We start from the raw sequence: 22702 nt of genomic DNA, 5'->3' as shown, positions 1-22702 counted from the left end.
GACTCATTTGAAAAGACCCTGGTGCTGGGAAAGACTGAAGGCAAAAGGAGAAGGGGGAAGCAGAGGATGACATCGTTAGATAGCATCACTGACTCAATGGACATGAATTTGAGCAAACTCTAGGAAATATTGGAGGACAGAGGAGCCTGGTGTGCTGCAGTCTAAGGAGTCGCAAAGTCGGACATGACTTGCTTTCCCTGATCCCCTGACCCCCACACCCTTCATGCAAGGAGGCAGCTGTCTACAAGCCAAGAATAGAGCCCTCACCATAGAAAAGTGTCGGCTCAACCTTGATCTTAGACTTTCCAGCCTTCAGAACTGTAAGAAATAAATTTCGGTTGTTTAAATAAAAAAAAAAGAAAAGCTGGGTTTCTAAGCCCAAGGGAGCTCCACCATGGACATAAACATCTGCTTCTTGGTACAAGCAAGCACCCTTGCATTTTTGTGAATAACCTCGATGATGCACTACTGGATCGTGGCAGGCCACATGATCTCCTCGGCTTTACTTTCACTCCAGAGTTTGCAGAAACGCTTCATCCCCACAGAACAGCCTCCTAACATAAAATTTCCGCCCCACTGAATGTCCACGCCAGGAATGCTGAGGGGGCAGGGAAGAGTTCACTACAGAGAATTCCGGAGGTGGAACACGCGCCTGTTAAGACACACAATGTAACGTCTCTTTCCCCAGTGGCCCTCACCGATGGTGGTCTCGCAGAACTTGCCGGCGGCCACCTCGTTGGCAATGTTAGCTCCCATCAGCACGCTGATGTCAATGCCCATCTTCTCTCGGATGATGTCAGAAATGAGCTTCAGCCCCTCAGGACCCTCGTCTATGCCCTGCAAGGATGTCAGTGGGTTAGAGGAAAAGAAACCCCCAAGGACAAGAGGCTGGAGACCGCTGCTTTGTTAAGTCATCTAGATTCAGACCTCCAAGGGCACAGGCAACTGGAAAACCTCGTTTCTAAGAGTAAGCAGACATAGTGTGCATATACCATTTGAAGAGTAACAATCAAGTGAAAATGAACGTCACCATCCAGGTTAAGAAAAAGAACATGACGGACACCACTGAAGTCCCCTGGGTCTATTCCCAAGTCCGTCCTTCTCCTCGCTAGTGTTTCCTGGTCCCCGCCAGGGTGAACCCCCCCACCCTGTTCCCTTGTTTTTCTTGTTCATTTTGTCACATGAAACTATCCCCAAACAGTATGTTATAGGATTATGCCTGTTTTTGAAAGCCTATAAGTGAAACTGTACCTCTCACCTGTGATGTGCTGCTTTGTGCTACATTATTATTTGGGAGATTCACCCATGTGGCCACATGAATATTCTGGTTCACTCCTGTGTAGTGTCCCATCATTCATTTGTCCATCCTATCGATGAGTGACATTTGAAGTGTGCTTGCTTTCATAAACATTCACCTATAAACACAGTCTCTCAAGAGGGTTCTTAACCTTTTTTACAACACAGACCTGCCCCTGGCAGTCTGGTGAAGTTTATGGATTCATTCTCAGACTCCATATGCATAAAGCAAAATACAAGATTACCCAGCAAGGCAATTATTTTTAAATACAGTTATCAAATGTTAAGAAAATAACAAACCTATATTTGTGACAAAGTAATATATGTATTTTCTTATTGCAATTATAAAAAGGTGCCATAGCAGGTCTAATTACTATAATTCCCAAGTAGTTGGGAATAAATGATACCTTGAGATATCTGAAGCCATTGTAAAGTAACATGAACATATCTATAATTTGTATCGACCACAGGGTCAAGGTCCTGCTAACATATCGTCACTGAAACTCTAGCTTGTGGCCTACATTCGTAAGTGAAGGCGATGGTCCTTTCAGTCAGAGGTTAAAATAAATAAAAATGCTATTCCATCCCCACATTTAGGTCCACAAACCTCTTGAATTCTGTCTGTGGGCCTCTGGGGATGGTTTGTGGACTTTTGGTTAAAAACGCCCTCTCCAGGGAATAAATACAGGAGTGGGAATTTGAAGATGATTAACTTCCCAGCCAATGTAAACCACGTGAGATTTCCCAGGCAAGGGCGGAGCCCTGTGTGATAGACAGGAAGTTCTTTCCTTGCGAGAGCCCAGCACTGTGAAAACCCACTCCGCATAGGAAGCAGCCACTAGTAAACCAGTAAAGCGAGGCTCAGGAGGGGACGCGTGGTTTTGATTCCCTTCCAGGCATCCTTAAAAAACAAACCCAAACCGGCCATGCCCTCCCCTCAGCTCCTTTCCCCAGCAGATGAAAGAGGTACGGAAGTTCCCAGGAGCCCGCACCTGGCGAGGGGCCGCCTCACCTTGATGAGGGTGATGCCCAGAGCATCCTTCGGCACCCTCCCCGTGATCTCGTCGCAGATCCGGTGGATGAACTGGTGCGGGATGACAAACACCAGCAGGTCTGCGTCCTGCACGGCCTCGCCGAGGTTCGCGACAGCAACCTGCCAGGGCAAGGGTGACACGGTTACTTCCGGCCGGAAACACACCTGTCCAAGCCACGCATGCGCTGACCGGGCATCAGCGGCTGCCACTGTGCACAGGACCAGTCGGGTCAGGGCGGGGGTGCGCCGCCTTCCCCACTCTGCACCCCAAGCCGGCAGTGCCCTCCGCTCTCCCCCACCCCGGCTCCCCTTTCCTTAAAATGCGGTTGTGACCATCCTGCGCTGTGGTTCTCTGTTGCTCCCCAAGCCCCATCCACTTCTGCCCTTCTCTGTTCCCAGGAGGCTGCGCTCTGCGCGCTGTTCCCCGCGCGCCCTCGCCCTCTGCCTTCCAGGTGGCTTCAGCCCAAGGCCGGCACCGCCAGGAGCTCCAAGGTGGGAGGAGAGGCAGGTCAGGGTGTGGACCTGCTCCTGGGGCCAATCCTGCCTGCTTGCAGGGGTGCTGGCCTGGGCTCCGTTTAGAGCCCCACTTCCTGACCCGGTCTGCGTCAGCCCGCCTTCCCCACCTCCAAGCGCCGCTGGGGCGGCACTGGACTGTCCCCTTGCCCTTTCAGGGGTGGCCGTGGCTCCCTCCTGCTGCTAATCTCTGGCCACTTCCCCGAGCCCTTCTGGTTCCGTCAACTCTACCTACGCCTGTCAACAGTCCCACACTAAGCGTTTCTATGTGAGCACTTTTGAGAGCACTGTTGTGAAGAATAAATGACATAGAACAGCGTCTGTCACTTGACAGGCACTGAATACATGTCAGCTATTCTGATGATTTTCCTTCAGAGGAGTACGAAGATGGGTTTTAAAATTTCACATGGGCAGGACTTCCCTGGTGGTCCAGTGGTTAAGGCTCTGTGCTCCCAATGCAGGGGACGAGGGCATGGGTTCAATCTCTGGCAGGGAAAATCCCATAAGCGGTGTGGCAAAGCCCAGCCCACCCCCACCAGAAAAAAAATTTAACATGGGCAGAGAAACACAGGCAGAGGTGAGGACACCGATTGTGGACGTGGGGGCATATGATCTCTAGCAGAGACTGCCCCTTGTTGCCCAGTGTCCGTTCTCCCCTTCTTCCTCAGCAACCAAACCCCAGTTTGGGGTAAGGCTCATACCTGCCAGGAAAGAAAGCTACACTTCAAGCTCCCCTTGCAGCTAGGTGCCTTGTGTAATAAAGTTCTGACCAATGGTGTAAATGTGCTTGTTGTGGTTTCTGGGAAGTGTCCTTGAATTCCTCTTTTGGCCAGAAAAATGCTGAAGAGATGGCTGGAGTTTGGGCAGCCATCTTGGACTAAGGAGGAAACCAAACGCTGAGATAGTGGAACAGAGTCCCCGTCACCATGATGAATCGTTAATTATGATGAACATCTTTTACATAACAGAAAAAAAGTGCAAGTGTTTACTTTGCTTAGGTTACTGCTATCTTAGGTTTTCTGTCATGCATTTGAATCTAACTGTAACTGACAGAGTTGTGATTAAACATTCCTGGTTCCCCAAATGAAGGAAATTCGATGTGGGTTCTTCTCTGAAGTGCTATCTGCCACAGGAACATCATTCAGAATAGATAAGCCTCCTCGGAAACCTAGTGTGGGAGTTGTGATGGAGGTGCCAGCTCCTCAATAAAATTTCTTCTCCCCTTTCTCCGTAACTACAGAGATGCAAGCTGGTCAATGGTCACCTAGCACGCAGGACTGCATTTCCCAGCAGCCTTGCAGATACACAAGGTCAAGGACCAAGTTCCCATCAGTGGAATGAGAGATGGAGCAGTGCATACCACTTAAGACCCAGAGTCCTTCAAACAGGGGCTGCTTCCTCCACACTTTCCCTTCCCCACTTTTGTGCTAGTTGAAAACCCACTTGGGACCAAGAATAATGGTGTGAAGCAAGGCTGATGGACTGCTGTTATGTGAGAGGGAAATAAATCTTTGTTCTTTAAGTTACATTATTGTCTTTTTTTTTTTTTACAGTTTAGTCTAGTCTCTTAACTAATGCATGTGCAAGAGTTACTACCCCTCTCAAAGAATTCCCCGAGAAAATATACCTGGCATTATTTCACTCGCCCCTTCCTTTGGCTGGTATGGAAGACCTGTGATTTACCACCTAGCCTCCATTCTCTTTCTTTCTGGCAAAAATGCCTCTAAATTTCATTTCAAAAGCTATTGCTTTACCACTTTAACTATGCAGTTTGGGTGGAAATGCCCACCCCACCCCCACCCCCCATGAATGGTCTTTAAGTTATTCAGGTCAATGGACAGACAAATAAAACAATGGGAACCAATGTTTGCTGGGGTTTCTGAGGAACAGTTGCTTCTTTACTCTTCTGCACCAGCTATTGTGTCTTTCCTTGAACAGTATGGAATAATGTTGCAAGGTCTGGAACAGTTGCAGCCATTTTACAAATGTGAGGGGCAGAACCTAGACCTGCCAAGGAGCTCCAGTGTGAATGAAGCCAGAGTAGAGAAACAGGAAAAAAAAAAAAAAAAAAAGGGCCTTGTTGATATTACTTAATCCACTGTTTTAGGCTGCGCCTGAAACTGGCCCTACCTGATTTTTTAGTCATATGACCCAAAATGTCAGCTTAAGCTGACTTGAATGGCAACAAAGAGAGTCGTCCCCATAGAATGACTAAGCTCATAGCCCAAAGCTTAGCATTTCTCCCTCTTTATTCACATACCCAAGGCTGAGGGAAATCTGCCTTCCTCTTCAGAGGGGCTTCTCTGGTTTGGTAATCTAGGTTAGGTAGTAAGGATTTCCTTGGCATCTGGATATTTCGCCTCCTCCAAAAGAGCAGTTTCTTATTCTAAGCCATCAGCCTTGATGCCGAACCACAATTGCTGTCTGCCTCTTATTGACAAGGCTCATTAAGCTCTTACAAATCTGCCTGTGGTCCCAACCCGTCTCCACCCCCCAGCCTTCATTAGAACTCTCACCCCCCCCACTCCCCCTGGGGCTACTGGCCTCACTTAGGCAGGGACTTCTGTTCTTGACCCCCTTCTCACACGGAGCCTGGCAGCCTGAATTTTAATGAAAACCTTGCTTCTCTAGACCTATTGTTTCTCCACTTCCCCATCCACCTCCCTGTCCCCCGACCCTGCCGGAAAACACACACCCTTTCTCTCTTCAGGGCATTTCCTGACCTAGTAAGATGTAAAAGACACCAGAAGCAGAGAAAAGATGGAAAAGATGTACATTCGGGTCCCATGTCCACAACTGATCAGCTATGGGGCCTGCACAGATGACTCCTGTTCACTGAGCACCATCACCCTGGCTACAGAACGGGGTAACAATTACTCTTCTGGGGCTTCCCGGTGGCACAGTGGTTAAGAATCTGCTTCCAGTGCAGGGGACCTGGGTCTGATCCCCGGTCAGGGAACTGAGATCCCACAGGCTGTAGAGCAACTAAAGATCCTGCATGTCTAAACTAAGACCCAATACTGCCAAGTAAATATTTTTTAAAAAATCACCTTTCCTGGGGTGAGATGGGGAGGGATGGTTTATATGTATACCTATGGCTGATTCATGTTGATGTATGGTAGAAACTGTAAAGCAATTATCTTCAATTAAAAATAAAATTAATTATAAAAAAAGAAACCATCACAATATTGTAATTATCCTCCAATTAAAAATAAAATATTGTTAAAAATCACCTTTCCTACCAGCTACTTCACAGACCACTTTCAAATTAATATAGATACTAGCACTCTGCAGTGATACGAAATCAGTGAGAGAGATTACTCATCAGAAAAATCCACTGGCCTCCTATCAGTTCTTAACCTTTAAGGCATCAGCCCATCCTATGTCCCCTGTGACGAAACACTCCCATGGAGGCTGCCAGCTGGCCCAGCATTTCTTCCCATCTTTTCCGTTTCCTTTTTCAACAAATCAAAGAAGACAGTAGCTGGTTGGGTGTGTCAGGTCTCTGGGACAATATGTCTGGGGACTCCCTCAGCACACACTGATGTCCTTCCACTGTCCTCGTCTGAGTGCTAAGGGTTTAACCCACAGAAGCAACATGTGACCCAAGCTGCCCTTGTATGGTGCACACGGCCGTCATGCCTGCTACACAGGATCAAAATAAGCTCTCCCCAAAAGACACAATAAACTGAATACCCTCTTTCAGAATGACAGCTTTAGCTAAGCCTCTATCCTATCTTCTACTCTGAGCCAAATCAGGACACTGCTTTGGAAATGCTGACCTATTTCACGGGCCTGCTGCCAAAATCTTCCTGAGGGCGTCCGCCACTAAAGGTTCCCGAAATGCTTTGAGAAAGACTATTCAGAGCAAAAGGCCTTGCTTGTCATTGGCCAGCAGGACAGGAAATCCAATTAGAATGAAGGCATCTACTATACAGAGTGAAGTAAGCCAGAAAGAAAACACCAATACAGTATACTAATGCATATATATGGAATTTAGAAAGATGGTTAACAATGACCCTATATAAGAGACAGCAAAAGAGACACAGATGTAAAGAACAGACTTTTGGACTCTGTCGGAGAAGGCGAGGTTGGGATGATTTGAGAGAATAGTATTGAAACATGTATATTACCATATGTGAAACAGATCTCCAGTCCAGGTTCGATGCATGAGACAGCGTGCTCAGGGCTGTTGCATTGGGATGACCCGGAGGGATGGGATGGGGAGGGAGGAGGGAGGAGGGTTCAGGATGGGGAACACATGTACACCCATGGTGGATTCATGTCAATGTATGGCAAAAACCACTACAGTATTGTAAAGTAATTAGCCTCCAACTAAAATAAATAAATAAAATAGAATGAAGGCATCACGGCTGGTCCATCTGATGCCCAGTCTTCCAGGAATCCAGGGCTCTTGGTTCACGCTAATAAAAAAACTTAAAAACTAATAATAAATAAAATCATTTAAAACAGAGCCAATAAGGGCTTCCCTGGTGGTCTGGTGGTTAAGAATTTGCCTGCCAATGCAAGGGACATGAGTTTGATTCTGGGTCCGGGAAGATCCTACAGGCCACGGAGAAAGTAAGCCTGTGCCCCACAACTGCTGAGTCCACACTGCAGAGCCCGAGAGCCCCAGTTACTGAAGCCCACACGCCCAGAGCCTGGAGCCTGCGCTCTGCAACAGAAGCCCCCGCTCTCCGCAACCAGAGAAAGTCCGTGTGCAGCAACGAAGACCCAGCCCAACCAAGCATGACCTTTACAACAGAGCCAGTCGACTCTATGGGCCAAGCCCGAAGGTTCTTCTCTTTCCCCCTGGGTTAGCTATCACTGTGCAGCCTGTGGGCATCTTGACCCAGTTTCACCACCAGCTAAGTAACTGGGCACCCCAGGCAACTCGCCCATGTTGCTGAGGGGATGAGCATTTAGATTAAACACAACAGCATGAGTAACATACATAGCAAAGTAGAGCTGCCACACAGCAGAGGCTCACAAATACTGTGGTTTACTCCTGTTCTCTTAAGCTCCACTTAGGCCAAGATGAAGTTCACACCCTTGGCTCCAGAATGATGGCGCACCATCCTCGGCATCAGAAAAATGATCCTCAAGAACAGGCAACGTTATCTGAGGGTTCCTTTTTGTTGTTGTCGCTTGTTTCAAGATTTTTGACGTGGACCATTTTTCCAGTATTGTTTTTGTTACAATATTGTTTCTGTTTTATAGTTTGGATCTTTGGCTGAGTCACGTGGGATCTTACCTCCCCAACCAGGGGTCAAACCCGCACCCCCTGCCACGGAAGGTGGAGTCTTACCCACTGGACCACCAGGGAAGCCCCTCTGCAGACTCTTATATAAACATACCACTTTAGTAAGTGAGGCTGCCTCTGGAAGAAAAAAAATAAAAAGCTGCTTATTATGTAGATCAGCAGGGCCCAAGGTGTGGTTCCTGAACCATCAGCACCCCCATCACCGGGGAACTTGTTACAAATGCAAGTACCTGGACCTCCCCTGAGACCCAGTGAATCAGAAACTCTAGACGTGGATCCAGGGATCCCTGGTAAACTCTCCAAGTAGTTCTGAGGACCACTTAAGTTTGAGAAACACCAATGAAGATGAATGAAAATAAAAAAGCTAAACCCAGGGAGAAAAGAGTAGATGCTGATGCTCCTACTAAACTGATATTCTAATCTCCAGAAGCCTTAAAGCTAAAATTAACAGGCACAATCACAACCGTATTACCGAAAAGTCTATGGTCATTTTTTTCAAACATTACCTTGGCCGAACCTTCTATCCCATGGGACACCACCTAAACCACTGAAATGAAACTCCCTGGTCTGGTTGGTTCTCCCGCTCCACTGCACTGTCCCTGGCACTCAGTCGGACCACAGATTACACCTGGCACTATTCCAGGAGCTGAAGACATCAATGAATGCAGGCCTATGCAAGGAACAAATCCAGCAAGTTCGTAACAAAGAAAAATATCTCAGTTGGATTTCAAAGCTTAAAATGTTTATGCTTCAAAGGATACCATCAAGAAAGTGAAAACTCACAGGATGAGAATGCACTTCCACACTATATACTTGAAAATGGATTTGTATCTAATAAATACTCCTTGCAACTCAATAATAAAAAGACAACCCAATTTTTAAAAATGGGCTTAAAAAAAAAAACATTTCCCCAAGGAAGATATCAAAATGTCCAATAAGCACATGAAAAGATTACTAATACCGTAAGCCATCAGGCAAATGAAAATCAAAACCACAACAAGATACCATCTCAACCTAACCCTAAGCCAGAAACTTAGTTAGCTAAGGGGCTTCCCTGGTGGTCTAGTAACTGAGACTCTGCACTCTCAATGCAGGCAGCTCAGAGTTCAATCCTTAGTCAGGGAACTAGATTCCACATGCTATAACTAAGAATCCACAAGCCACAACTAAAGATCCCACATGCTTCAACTGAGACTCTGCAGAGCCAAATAAATAAAGTATTAAAAAAACAGTAGATGATAACAAGAGTTGGTGAGGATGTGGAGAAATTGGAACCCTCATACAACGCACTGTGCAACCACTTTGAAAAAGTCTGGCAAGAGTTCCTCAAAAAGTTAAACAGTTTCTGTATGACCCAGCAACTGTACTCCTAGGTATTATGCTTAAAAGAAGCAAAAACATGTTCACACAAAACACTTTACACAAATGTTCCCAGCAATACTATTCGTAATAGCCAAAAAATGGAAACAACCTAAACGTCCACCAACCAGTGAGTAAATAGGCAAAATATGGTACACCCATAAGACGGAACATTGGTCAGCCATAAAAAGGAGTGAAGTACTGATTCAGGACACAACATGGATAACCTTGAAAACATTATGCTAAGTGAAAGAAGCCAGGCAGAGGAGGTGAGGCATTGTATGGTGAAATTTACATGAAAAGTCCAGAACTGGCAAATGGCGAGACAGAAAGATTAGTGGTTGTTTAGGGCTGCAGATGGGAGGAAGTAGGAGGTGACTGCTAAAGGATGTGAGGTTTCTCTTTCAGGTGATGAAAATTAATTGCAGCAACGGTTGCCCAATTCTGTGAATATACATAGAAAGCACTGAATTGGAACATTTGTGTAAAGCGTTTTGTATGAACATGTTTTCCCTTCTCCTGAGTATAAACCTAGAGGACAGTTGCTGGGTCATATGAAAGCTTTAACTTCTTAAATTGTACCCTTTAAAGGGCAAACTGTATGCCTGAGAATTATATCTCAGTAAAGCTGTTTTTGAAAAAGAACCGGCGAGGTTTAGAAGTCAAAAGAGGAGAGCCGTGACAACTACAGTTCACAGAAGATGCGGCAATGATCAGTCCTGGTGTCACACTGACGTTGGTTAAAGCTGAACCAAGGCAGCAGGGTTCTCTACCTGGGTGAGCTCTAAACACAGGCCCTGGAAAGATGGCTCTAACAGAGGACCAACACTGTTTATCCTGCAGTGACAGGAAGTAAGAAACCTTCCTCCATGCAAGTCTAAGGGGAAATCACAAACCCAGTCTGTCCCAGCTTTCAGTGAGAAGTTGATGACCTGGTGAGGTCATTGATACAGAAGGTTCCCCTGTGGAGGGGTCACGTGATGAGTATGTGATGACCTGGAAAAGGCTCAGGCCGGCAGCAGTCTGGGGGCCCCAGCAAGGAAGACCCCTGGTCTCAATGAGCGCAAGTGACAGACGTCATAAATCACACTCCCATGCGGATGATATGCAGCAAGTCTCTCCTGCTTGAATCCACAAGACAGAAGTGAGTAACGCTGGCTTTTAGCTCTGGATGGACATTCACTGAGTCAATTAATCTTATGTCTGACTTTTTATATGAAATAATGGTAACAACCATTGGTCTTGTCTAACCCTACTTTATGTTTTAAATGGCGGAATGAGGTATTTGAAAAACTCTGGAAAAAAAAAAAAATTTTAAAAACCCGATAGAAACAAAGCCGTAGTTTTGTAACAGATTCTCACACTCAGCAATTTATGTGGATCATCTCATTCACTCCTTACAACAGCCCATCCTACCAGGAGGAGCAGGGCTGCCTAGACTCATTCAGAGTCGGCCCTCAACTTCATCTGCTCAACTTTTAAAATCACTTATTATGAGACATTTTGTGTGTGTGCGTGCGTGTTCTGTCGTGTCCAACTCTTCGGGACCCTACAGACTGTGTAGCCCACCAGGCTCCTCTGTCCATGGGATTCCCCAGGCAAGAATACTGGAGTGGGCTGCCATGCCCTCCTCCAGGGAATCTTCCCCACCCAGGGACCGAACCCGAGTCTCCCACGTCTCCTGCATTGGCAGGTGGATTCTTTACCACTGTGGCCCCTGGGAATCCCACATTATAAGACATCTCATACATACAAATGCTAGAATCTAGAAAGCCCAAACAAGAGACAAAGAAGCAAATGCCAGTGTACCTTTAGCCAGCTTAAGAAATAAAACTTTTCAACACCCTCTGTGTTCTGCACCAAGGGCCAGCAAGGGTATGGAAGGATGTGAGTTCTCAGACCCTGCTGGGGGCGTGGAGATGGACACAGGAAGGAAGGGGGCAGGGCACAACCTTGTAAAGAAGGACAAAGCTGTTAAGGATACAACACAAACTGCTTAGAACTGACTAACACCGACTAGGTCCAAGATGACAGAAGATTCCACTTCTGGTAGACCTTAGTCTCATTATGCACTCACTATAATACATTGCTATGCTATGCTATGCTAAGTCGCTTCAGTCGTGTCCGACTCTGTGCGACCCCATAGACGGCAGCTCACCAGGCTCCGCCGTCCCTAGGATTCTCCAGGCAAGAATACTGGAGTGGGTTGCCATTTCTTTCTCCAGTGCATGAAAGGGAAAAGTGAAAGGGAAGTCGCTCAGTCGTGTCCGACTCTTAGCGACCCCACGGACTGTAGCCTACCAGGCTCCTCCGTCCATGGGATTTTCCAGGTAAGAGTACTGGAGTGGGGTGCCATTGCCTTAGTACATGCTAATTAACATGCCCACAGACGCCTGACAGTCCTGATGACAGTCCTGATGTGCTCAGGTGCTCGGGCGTGTCTGACTCGTAGTGACCCCGCGGACTGTAGCATGCTGCCAGACTTCTCTGTCCATAGGATGCTCCAGGCAAGAATATTGGAGTGGGTTTCCATTTCCCCCTCCAGGGAATCTTCCTGACACAAGGATGGAACCTGCATCTCCTGTGACTCCTGCACTAGCAGGAAGATTTTTTCCCAATGCACCACCTGACAGTCCTGAGGCTGCCCATAAAAGGCCCCAAAGTGAGCAGTGCCCCAATTCCTGGAAATTCCTGCCCCTTCTCTCCCAAACTGCTAGAATAATCCTTGTACTCATTAGCCTATAAAATTACCCAGCCCATAAAAACTAATCACCCCCATACTTCAGGGCCATTTGCCTTCTAAGAAGGCCCAGATGGCCCACACTCAGTGTGTGGGCTGGGTTTCTCTCTAAATACATCCCCTTCTTACCTATATCCCTTTGTCTCTCACTGAATTCTTTCTGCACTGAGACATAAAGAACCTGAACTTCAGTAAGTCCTGAGACCAGGTATATGATCTTAATTAAAGGACAGAGGGTTCAATCCCAATCTGGGTTCATGTCCTAATCTGAGTTGTGTGGTTTCACACCCATGCTGGAAACCAGTGGTGTGACCTGGAAGATTACAGGCTGCATTCCCTGTGACCTTGTGATATGCACCTCAGACGTGAATAAGGCCATTCCCGGGAGCACTGTCTGCAACAGCTAAGCAAACGACCAGAGACCATACAAACATCCAGTCCATGGACCAGATACACTCACTGTCATGAGGCTACAACCTTCTAGGAGCAGAGTTCCTCCCTCGTCCACACCTGGGCACATGGGCTAGGCTTTGGGAGGGTGTGTTTTTGACTCCCTCTCAGCCTTCTGCTCCCCTGTTCTCCATGCAGACAGTGAACAACTAGCAGATTCATCTCCCACTGTGTTTGCTGAGCACCTCGCTAGGAATCATGGGACAACGAAACCCCAGCAGGTCTGGTGCACACACCTGGGGCAGGTGGGGTGCAGGGGGTGCAGAGGATGCAGAAGGAGCTGGCTCAGAGCACAGTGGAAGAACTCGCTAAGGGAGCATGTGGTCTACAGAAGGGAAGGAGCGGTGGGTCCCGACACGGATGAGAAGGGACGCTCAGAGGACCAGTCTGCCCCAAGCAAGATTAGACACGACCTCGGAGGCTTTCCAGGGCCGCGGGAACAGTGGCCCGTTTACTCTCGCCATCAGATAGTTGGGCAACTTCACTGCTCAGCTCGGAGGCCTGGGGAACCGTCCTCTCTCCACCCACAGCACCAGGAGTAACCCCAGGGAAGCGCTCTATGCAGTGACACAGAGAAATCATCAAGTCATCATTGTCTAGAAGCCATGACTCAGCAGGCGCAGGCCTGCCAGCTGACAGCTCTGTGACCTGGGGTAAGTTCATTAACTTCTCTGAGCTGCAGTTTCTTCCCCTGTAAAATCAGAAGCATCATCATAATAAGAAAACGAATAGCACCATCCTAAGAGGGTCACTGAGAACATTCAATGAGACTGTAAGGAGATAGCGCAGGAAGTCCCCACCAAAGGAAAACCAGGCATGGCTTTCTTGACAGAAGAGAAGCCATCTCTGGCCTAAGCCATTCTGGGACCTAAGCCTGGCTTGACTAAGGAAACACAAACTTATCAAACAAGAGAAGTAACAACAGCAAAGATACCAAATCAGTTAGAATAGCCTAAAGCTCCGTCTTAAGTGTTTTGAAGGATTTAAACCCACCCTGGGCACTCCACCTCCAGATCAACTAGAACCTAAGGAATGATGAAGTTGACCTTTTCTGACCTTCATTTCATTCCACTGAAGCTTGGACTCACTCTGTCTAACACCCAAGCCTCTATGTGAATATGCATGTTCTCTTAGATTATAACGCCCACAGTTTTGCTGTTGGGGAGGCTCTGCTTTGGGAAAGACCCCTGAGGTTCTCCTTACTTGATGCAAAGAATAAATCCTTCCTTCTCCCTTGACACTTATCAAGAGGTGATCTCAGTTTTCAGGTAACGATATGATAAATGTGAACTACTTCCCACAGCGCTTGATGCCAAGGACCTCTGTACCCAAAGCCAATCGGCAATCCTCAGTGAGAAGGTCTGTATCTCCAAACTTGCTGGCATTCACCAGCCTACAAATCTGTCTCCCCTGCCAGAAGTCAGATAGCCCTGTGGGCTGGTTTTCATTTTCTTTCTTTCTTTTTTGGGTCTGCAGCTTATGGCATCCAGGATCCTAGTTCCCAGACCAGGGATCGAACCCACGCCCCCTGCACTGGAAGTGCAGAGTCCTAACCACTGGATCACCAAGGAAGTCCCTGGGCTGGTTTTCTAACAGACTCTTCCAAAAAGCCACCCAGGGGTGAATCTGGAACAGAAGTTCATGAATTCTAGGCTCCCTGGGGGTCCAGTGGTGAAGAATTCGCCTTGCAACACAGGGGACACTGGTTTGATCCCTGGCCCGGGAAGATACCACACGCTGTATGGCAGCTAAGCCTGTGTGCCCCAGCTACTGAAACCTGAGCACCGAGAGCCTGTGCTCTGCAACAAGAAAAGCTACTGCAACAAGAAGCCCACGCACCGCAATGAAGACTGGGAGCAGCCAGAAATAAATAAATAAATATTTAAAAAAAAAGCTCACGAACCCCACTCACACCAGTAGCCGGGTCAGCATTTTCATTCTCATCTCATTTCTTCCTTCTTCCACAAGTCACTGGAATGAGGCCAGGCAATAACCTAGATTTTCCTGCTCAAGCCTAATAAGCTGGAATTTTAAACTATCATTCTTCCAATTTTCTATTTCCTCCAATCCCCTTCAGTGATTTAGGTCTTAACCTTGATTTTAATTAAAGACCAGTCCATTAGCTGGCCTAGGGATGGACCAAAGTCCACCAACTTAGAAAGGGTATGTGAAATAAAACCCATGTTTTATGGCAAGACAAGAACAATTTAAACAAAAAAATATATATTTTTTTCTCTGCCCTTCGGTCTGCTCTCTCCCCTCTACTGGGAACTTCCCATGTGGCTCAGTGGTAAACAATCTGCCTGCCAAGTAGGAGACATGGGTTTGATCCCTGGGTTGGAAAGATCCCCTGGGGAAGGAAATAGCAACCCACTCCAGCACCCTTGCCTGGGAAATCCCATGGACAGAGGAGCCTGGCGAGCTACAGTCATGGGCCTGCAAAGAGTCAGATTCAACTGAGCAACTAAACAACTCCCATCTATTGGGCATTGAGTATCTGCATTATACAGGGACCATACCTTCCCCGTAGGTGGAAATACCTGCTCAACCATAGAAGAACGCTCTCCCAGCATCAAGGAAGCAATTCCTTAAAGACAACATTCCTTCTAGATCTTGTAGGGGATCGCAATGACCCGCCACTGAAACCAAAGAGGATCCTGTGGGGCTTCTAGGCACGGGAATCTTTTGTCCCTTTTTTCTTGTAGGGAAGACTCCAGCCTCCATGACCTTCCCTGAGTTCCAAAGAGCAGATTAGTACTCATCAAGGGAGGAGCAGCCAGGAAAACACCTGAGGCAAGATGAAAGGGACTAAAGAAGCTCAGCAAGATTAGGAGATGACCACCTGAGAACAGCAGAGACATCACTTTGCCGACAAAGGTCCATCTAATCAAAGCTATGGTTTTTCCAGTGGTCGTGTATGGATGTGAGAGTTGGACTATAAAGAAAGCTGAGCACCAAAGAATTGATGCTTTTGAACTGTGGTGTTGCAGAAGACTCTTGAGAGTCCCTTGGACTGCAAGGAGATCCAGCCAGTCCATCCTAAAGGAAATCAGTTGTGAATATTCATTGGAAGGACTAATGTTGAAACTCCAGTACTTTGGCCACCCGATTTGAACAACCGACTCACTGAAAAAGACTCTGATGCTGAGAAAGATTGAAGGCAGGAAAAGGGGATGACAGAGGATGAGATGGTTGGATGGCATCACTGACTTGATGGACATGACTTTGAGCAAGCTCCAGGAGTTGGTGATGGACAGGGAAGCCTGCAGTCCATGGGCTCGCAGAGTTGGACATGACTGAGCGACTGTACTGACTTGAGACCCGGCACACACCCTCATCTTGTCAGCAATCCCACTGTGGAAGTATTGTTATAAAACTCCTCAGCAAGTTCACCCGGATTGGGAATCATGGTTTTCCAGGACAGGAACCCACTGTGTTCCCCTTTGCCTGACAAAGCAATAAAGCTATTCTTTTCTACTTCACCCAAAACTCTGTCTCTGAGATTTGATTCAACACCGCTATACAGAGAAGCCAAGTTTTCGGCATCACTGCTTTGTACCTACAGGTTTGGACTGGCACAACTGTCAATATCACATCATTCAATATACAGCTCCCTCAAAAAACTTATATAACTCTGCCTTGACTTCTAACAGAAGAGTTCTTGGTGCTAAGATGCTGTTCCTGGGTTATAAGCCTTCATTTAGCTCAAATAAAATTTCCATTTCTTCCTTTTTGTTGTTGATCAGTCGCTCAGTTGTGTCCGACTGTTTGTGACCACATGGACTGCAGCATGTCAGGCTTCCTTGTCCTTTACTATCTCCTGGAGTTTGCTCAAACTCAGTGTCCATCGAGTCGGTGATGCCATCCAACCATCTCATCCTCTGTCATCCCCTTCTCCTCCTGCCTTCAATCTCTCCCAGCTTCAGGGTCTTTTCCAATGAGTCAGCTCTTCCCATCAGGTGGCCAAAGTACTGGAGCTTCAGCTTCAGCATCAGTCCTTCCAATGAATATTCAGGGTTGATTTCCTTCAGGATGGACTGGTTGGATCTCCTCGCAGTCCAAGGGACTCTCAAGAGTCTTCTCCAACACCACAATTCGGAAGCATCAATTCTTCAGCATCTAGTCTTCTTTATGGTCCAACTCTCACATCCATAATGACCACTGGAAAAACCACAGCTTTGACTATATGGACCTTTGTTGGCAAAGTGATGTCTCTGCTTTTTAAAATTCTGTCTAAGTTTGTCATAGTTTTTCCTCCAAGGAGCAAGTGTCAGGTACCAACACAAAAAGCAAAATTCGTAGTTCCAGCTTTGATGTGATCAGCACCCTGAATGCCAAGAAGGTAGACTGTGATGGGCTGCAATGTGTCCGCCCCCGCCCCAGATTCATATGTGGAAGTCCGAACTCTAGTCCCCCCGAATGTGACTGTATTTGGAGGCAGGGTCTTTATAAAGGGAATTACGTTAAAATGAGGTCACTGGGTGAGCCCAAACCCAATGTGATTGGTGTCTATACAGAGGTGATTAGGAAGAAGGACCACGTGGAGACACAGGAAGCAGAGGCCAGGAGAGGCCTCAGAAGAAGCCAACCCTGCCAACACCTTGCTCACGGGCTTTTTAGCAGAGCAGATTTTGCCACCTAAAAATATGCCTTTGGCATGCTAGGGGAAACCAACTGAGTGAAACGCCACACCCTGGCCAGGCACCGGAGTAACCATTTGCGTGAGTTATTTCACGACAGGAGGTCCTGGGAAGGAACAGGGACTAACAAGCCACCACCAACTGGAAGAGTTCGGGAAAGGTCCAAAAGGAGACACCACATGTCCAACCACCTCCCCGAATCCTTCTCGCTGGCATCTATCTTGGCTGAGTAATGCGTGTGCCACCAGGAAGGACTCTTGAGTCAGACTGACTGGCCAAAGACATCCCAGAAACTAATCCCATCACCATAAAACCGGAGACTGCAGAGCGCACTGCAAGCCACGTGGCAGAGTTCTCCTGGGTTCCTTCTTCCTTCTGTTCTCTGCCCAGGCATCCCTTCTTGATAAAGTCTCTTGCTTCGCCAGTTTGTGTGTCTCCTGGGACAATTCATTTCTGAGTGTTAGACAAGAGCCCCCTTTCAGGCCCTGGAAGTTGTCCCCCTTCCTGCAGCGGGTGTATTAATTATTATTACTTATAGTTATTTTATTTATGTATTTATTGGCTGCAGCCCGCAGCTTGTGTGATCTTAAGTTTCCCAACCAAGGACCCTGCATTGGAAGTGTGGAGTTTTACCACTGGACCACCAAGGAAGTTCAGCATATTAATTATTTTAAGATGCTGGGAAAGATCTAGGGCAGGAGGAGAAGGGGGTGACAGAGGACGAGATGGTTGGATGGCATCACTGACTCAATGAAAACCAAATAGGAGTTGCCCTTATGTAAAAATATTTACATTTATAAGGGAAATCTCCATTTGTAAAGGGGGGGCGGTCTCCCTGCAAGGGAAGAAGAGGAGGGCCAGATCTCTACAGACTCTCAAAACTGGGAAGGTAATGATTAAATCTGCATAAGAATCTCACCTTTGTTTCCTGTGCCTTCCTGCTCACCTCCCATAACTGACTCTCCTCACCCTCAATAGCCTCCTTTTTCTTGCTTTTTGGCCATGCCCTGAGGCATGTGGGATGATCTTAGTTCCCTGATGAGGGATCAAACCCATGTCCCCTGAACTGGAACCTCAGAGTCTTAACCACTGGACCACTGAGCAAGTTCCCCACATACCCTTTTTTTCTTTAGCTGAGGATTATCTAAGGTAAGGGCTTCTATCTTTTTGGTTACAAAGTTTTCCTGGGTCTCTCCCATGCATTTTTTTTTTTTTTTAATTGCTCAGAGGTATCCAACTCTTTGCGACCCTGTGGAGTGGAGCCCACCAGGCTCCTCTGTCCAAGGAATTCTCCAGGCAAGAATGCAGGAGTGGACTGCCATTCCCTTCTCCAGGGGATCTTCCTGACCGAGGGATCAAACCCATTTCCCCTGCACTGGAGGTAGATTCTTTACTACATGTTATTCTGATTTGTGTCAACTTAATTGCTTAGGCCAGACAGTAGAACCTAGAAAAGGAGAGAAAAAATTACTTCCTGCAGACAACTTGAAGTCTCTTGAATTATGAGAAAACTCATTCCTGTTGTTTAAGACACCCAGTCTATTTTACTTTGTCATGGCAGCCCTAGCAAGGCCCAAAGCAAGGCCCACATTCACAATAAAGAAAGTGAAGTCACTCAGTTGTGTCCGACTCTTTGAAACCCCATGGACTGCAGCTCGCCAGGCTCCTCCATCCATGGGATTTTCCAGGCAAGAATACTGGAGTGCCATTTTCTTCTCCAGAGGATCTTCCTGACCCAGGGATCGAACCCGGTCTCCCGCATTATAGGCAGACGCTTTATCATCTGAGCCACCAGGGAGGAAAACCAAAACAGATCAAGCAATGAACTTGGTGGTAGAAAGGAACAGGAGACTGGGGAAGCAATTTTCCCACCCTCCCAAGTTCTAGGTGCTAACTCAGTCAAGCCTAACTTTCAGAATGAACCAAATGAATTGGGTTGGCCAAAAGGTTCATTCTGGTTTTTCCATAAGATGTAGTGGAAAAATCAGAGTGAATTTTGTCAACCCCAATACTTTTCACCCCCAAATCTTACCACATTTTCTGGCAGCTTGTGTCCGGGGAGATATTTCACATTTTCATGGTCGTTATTTATGATATCTGTCAGTTTTCTCCCATTAACTGTTTCTTCAAAGACCCACATCTTGACCGTGGAGGCAAACTTCTGAAGTTTCTTGACATTATTACCAATTATTTTTGCAACAGCTGAACCCCTGCAAAAGAAATGGTGGAAAAGAAAACGATTAAAAAATAGTAAAAATACTTTTAAAAAGAAAGAAAATGATAAATTCCCTTGAGCAGAAGAGAAAAAGCACCAGATTATAATTCAGAAGACTTGAGTTCTTATTCAAGCACTGAGCTTAGAACTCAAGATATGATATTGCCTCAGCTGAAACTTAGTTGTTTTCACTTGGAAATACCACCCTGTGGTCAGGAAAGCCTCAGAATTTGGTACAAGGTCAAAAAGTACCTCCCCTTGAGACCAGAAGGCATCAACCTTTCTTGGAAGAGACTATCACAGGTGGAAGAGAAATCCACCTGAAAGATGGCATAAAAATAACACTTCAGGGCTTCCCTGGTGCCTCAGTGATTAAGAATCCGCCTGGCAATGCAGGGAACACAGGTTCAATCCCTGCTCCAGGAAGATCCCACATGCAGTGAGGCAGCTAGGCCTGTGTAATTCACAGGCTCTAGAGCAGCTACTGAAGCCCATGTGTCTTACAGCCTGGGCTTTGCAAAAAAGAAGCCTCGGCAAGTAGAAGCCTGACCACCGCACCTAGAGTGTAGCCCCCTGCTCACCTCAACTAGGGAAAGCAACGGAGACCCAGTGCAGCCAAAAACAAAATAAATCTTGAAAACAAAAAAGCAAAAAAAAAAACATTTCAAGGGTTCCCAAAGTCTCCAAACCCATTAGGCTATATTTCAAATCCATCAAGAGAAGATTACTAAGCAGTCACTGTAGAATAAGCTGTGTTCTGGTGAACTCCACCAGGGCCCAGGTGGAGTCAAAAAGGAAAGACAAGACCCAAGTGGATTCAAGAAAAAGAACAGAGAAAGGGCTCCGGGTCTGGTCTCCCCAGCGACGCCCAGTGACCTCTAAAAGCTCCCTTTTTCCTGCACCTCTATTCACCAAACATATCCTGGTGATGAATCAGTCATCCACAGGCTTTCCCCTGAGGGAAGAGAAGATGCCAGTTAATGCTAGTTAATGCCAGTCCTCTGCACAAGAGTCGTGGGTGTGCAGAGATGTTGCTGGTCAGCTCGGGCACCTGTGCCCATTTCAGGGATGTGCTGGGTGCAGCAATTTGGGCCAGGGGTGGTAGGTACCTAATCCTGGCTAAGCCAATCAGTTTCTTTTTCAGAACTTTGAACGGAAAAACAGTTTGCTTCTTAGACAACCTTCCTGGTGTGAGGAGCAAAGGAAAGAAAGGCCCGGAGCAGCTGGAGAATTCACATGTCAAGGCATTCATTCTTTTTTTCTAACGATTATTCTTAAGACAATTTGGAAAATGAGTAAGGGGTAATGACAGAAAGGCGGCAGGACCAAACTGATACAGAAGAGATGGAGGGGTTTATCCTTGCGTTTATCTCTGGCTGCACAATAGATCATGTGCAACTGTGGCTCTCCCTGTGACATCCTTATTCTATGCCAGCAGGACAGTTTATTAGCTAAATATCCGTTAATCCAATTCTCCTCTGGCACTTTACAGAAGAAACGGCCAGGAATCTCCCCACCATCACTATCACCTTTATGCTAATGTTTATCCTGACAATTCACACAAGGTCAAAGAGACCAAGTGTGATTCTGATGAACTCAGCAAACCTAGAGGGGTGGGGATCTCTAAGACACTAGGAATCCAAGTCTACTAATCCACTGAGAAAATAAACTAGAACCACAAGCCCTCTCCTCATGGTCCAGTCTTACTGGAATACACCTGTTTCTCCCTTTACAGTCGCCTCCTGGAGAAGTCAAGCATTTGCAACCAGGGACAAACCTACTGTAGTATCTGCTGAAAAGTTAGTTAAGAAAACTTAAATAACAATTGGAACTATTAAGAACTAAGCCCACCAGACAGACCTTGTCCTATGGTGCTCAAAGGGGCTTAGGACAGAAAAAAAATGAGAACTCCAGGTATATTGTTCACTCCTGTAAGCTCATCAGGGCTTCATTCTACCTGCTCCTTAGTTTCATCAACACCTTCACTCAGTCTTTCATTCATGCATTGATCTCGGTTGCAAAAAATGTCCTGAACACCTACTGTGTATAATGCATTTGCCTAGAAGTTGGCAATACAAAGCAGTGCTCTCAAAAGCTTCCCAACCACTTTGGAACTTCACTGGGATCCAGTGGCTAAGATGCCACACTCCCAATACAGGGAGCCCAGGTTCAATCCCTGGTCGGGGAACTAGATCCCCACATACCACAACTAAGACTTGGTACGGCCAAATTAAATAAATGAATATTTAAAGAAAAAAAAAGCTTCCCACATGAGGCAGGAGGTAGAGGGCCTCCCAAAGTAAAGCAATTGGAAATTCATTCCCTTTGGACCAAAACTCCAAGATGAGAGTAGCAGGACAATCAAAGGAGGACGTTGGACCCTGCCCAGACCACATATTTTTCATTCTCGAAGTCAGGAGACCTCCCCAACCACACGTGTGCAGAGAGGCTCCTTGAAGGCTACAGGGAGTGATGCCAAGGGATGTTCCTTACCCAAACGCCTTTTTGGTACAATCCATCTAGGATTAGAGATGTGTGCACACACATGCAAAGATCCTGAGATATACCAAATACGGACTGTGAACGCAAACCAGAATGACTGGCCAAAGGAAAACCACTAAGAAATGCCCCATAAAAGTAATTCAAACTGCCAGGAGTGTAACTCAGGGACTCTCCCTCTGAGTCTGCCCGTGTGTCTATCCATACACACTATACTCTTTTCCTCTTAATAAACACTTGCTTCTCTACTTTCCGTCTTTGTGGAAGTTCTTTTCTGCAGAGCTGAAGGGCCAGGGCTCATGTCATTGATCACTGGTCTAGTGGCTAGGATCTGGTTGACCTCGATCCAGACTCAATCTCCAGCTGGGAACCCAAGCCCTGCTCCAAGCCCTTGCGGGCGTAGGCCACCCAAGATCACAGCCACTTACGAGAGAACAAGGTAAAAGGAATTCACAGTGCTGTGTGTGATAAGAGGTGAAGGGGGATGAGGGACACGTGATTAGAAGGGTCAACTGCGACTTTCAACACAAAGGACTCAGATGCAACCCAGTTCATCAACGAGAAGTCTCAGGCGGGAAGGTGGTCCAAGGAGAAGACATGGGAACAGTCCCTACGTCTGCAGAGAAGTCAAGGGGCTTCATACCCCAGGGATGGGAAGAACAGACAAAGCAGAGCTTCCAGCCAACACTGGGCC

At 46.8% G+C, this 22702-nt stretch overlaps 1 protein-coding gene across 1 annotated transcript in view; it reads right to left on the bottom strand.

Moving 5' to 3' along the window:
* Nucleotides 1-22702, bottom strand: part of GPD1L (glycerol-3-phosphate dehydrogenase 1 like) — a 63112-nt gene that overhangs the window by 28275 nt on the left and 12135 nt on the right. The window contains exons 2-4 of the mRNA XM_081527040.1: nt 19327-19504; nt 2309-2449; nt 699-837 (exon numbers count right to left, since the gene is read on the bottom strand). Coding sequence (XP_081383166.1) covers nt 699-837; nt 2309-2449; nt 19327-19504 — 458 coding nt within the window. The remainder of the gene's footprint in view (nt 1-698; nt 838-2308; nt 2450-19326; nt 19505-22702) is intronic.

The sequence above is a fragment of the Giraffa tippelskirchi genome, chromosome 9 (genome assembly GCF_054371585.1).
Source record: "Giraffa tippelskirchi isolate mGirTip1 chromosome 9, T2T-mGirTip1v1.2.pri, whole genome shotgun sequence".
Taxonomy (NCBI): domain Eukaryota; kingdom Metazoa; phylum Chordata; class Mammalia; order Artiodactyla; family Giraffidae; genus Giraffa; species Giraffa tippelskirchi.
Note: the sequence above shows the minus strand (reverse complement) of the source record. Positions and strands in the feature narration are given on the sequence as shown.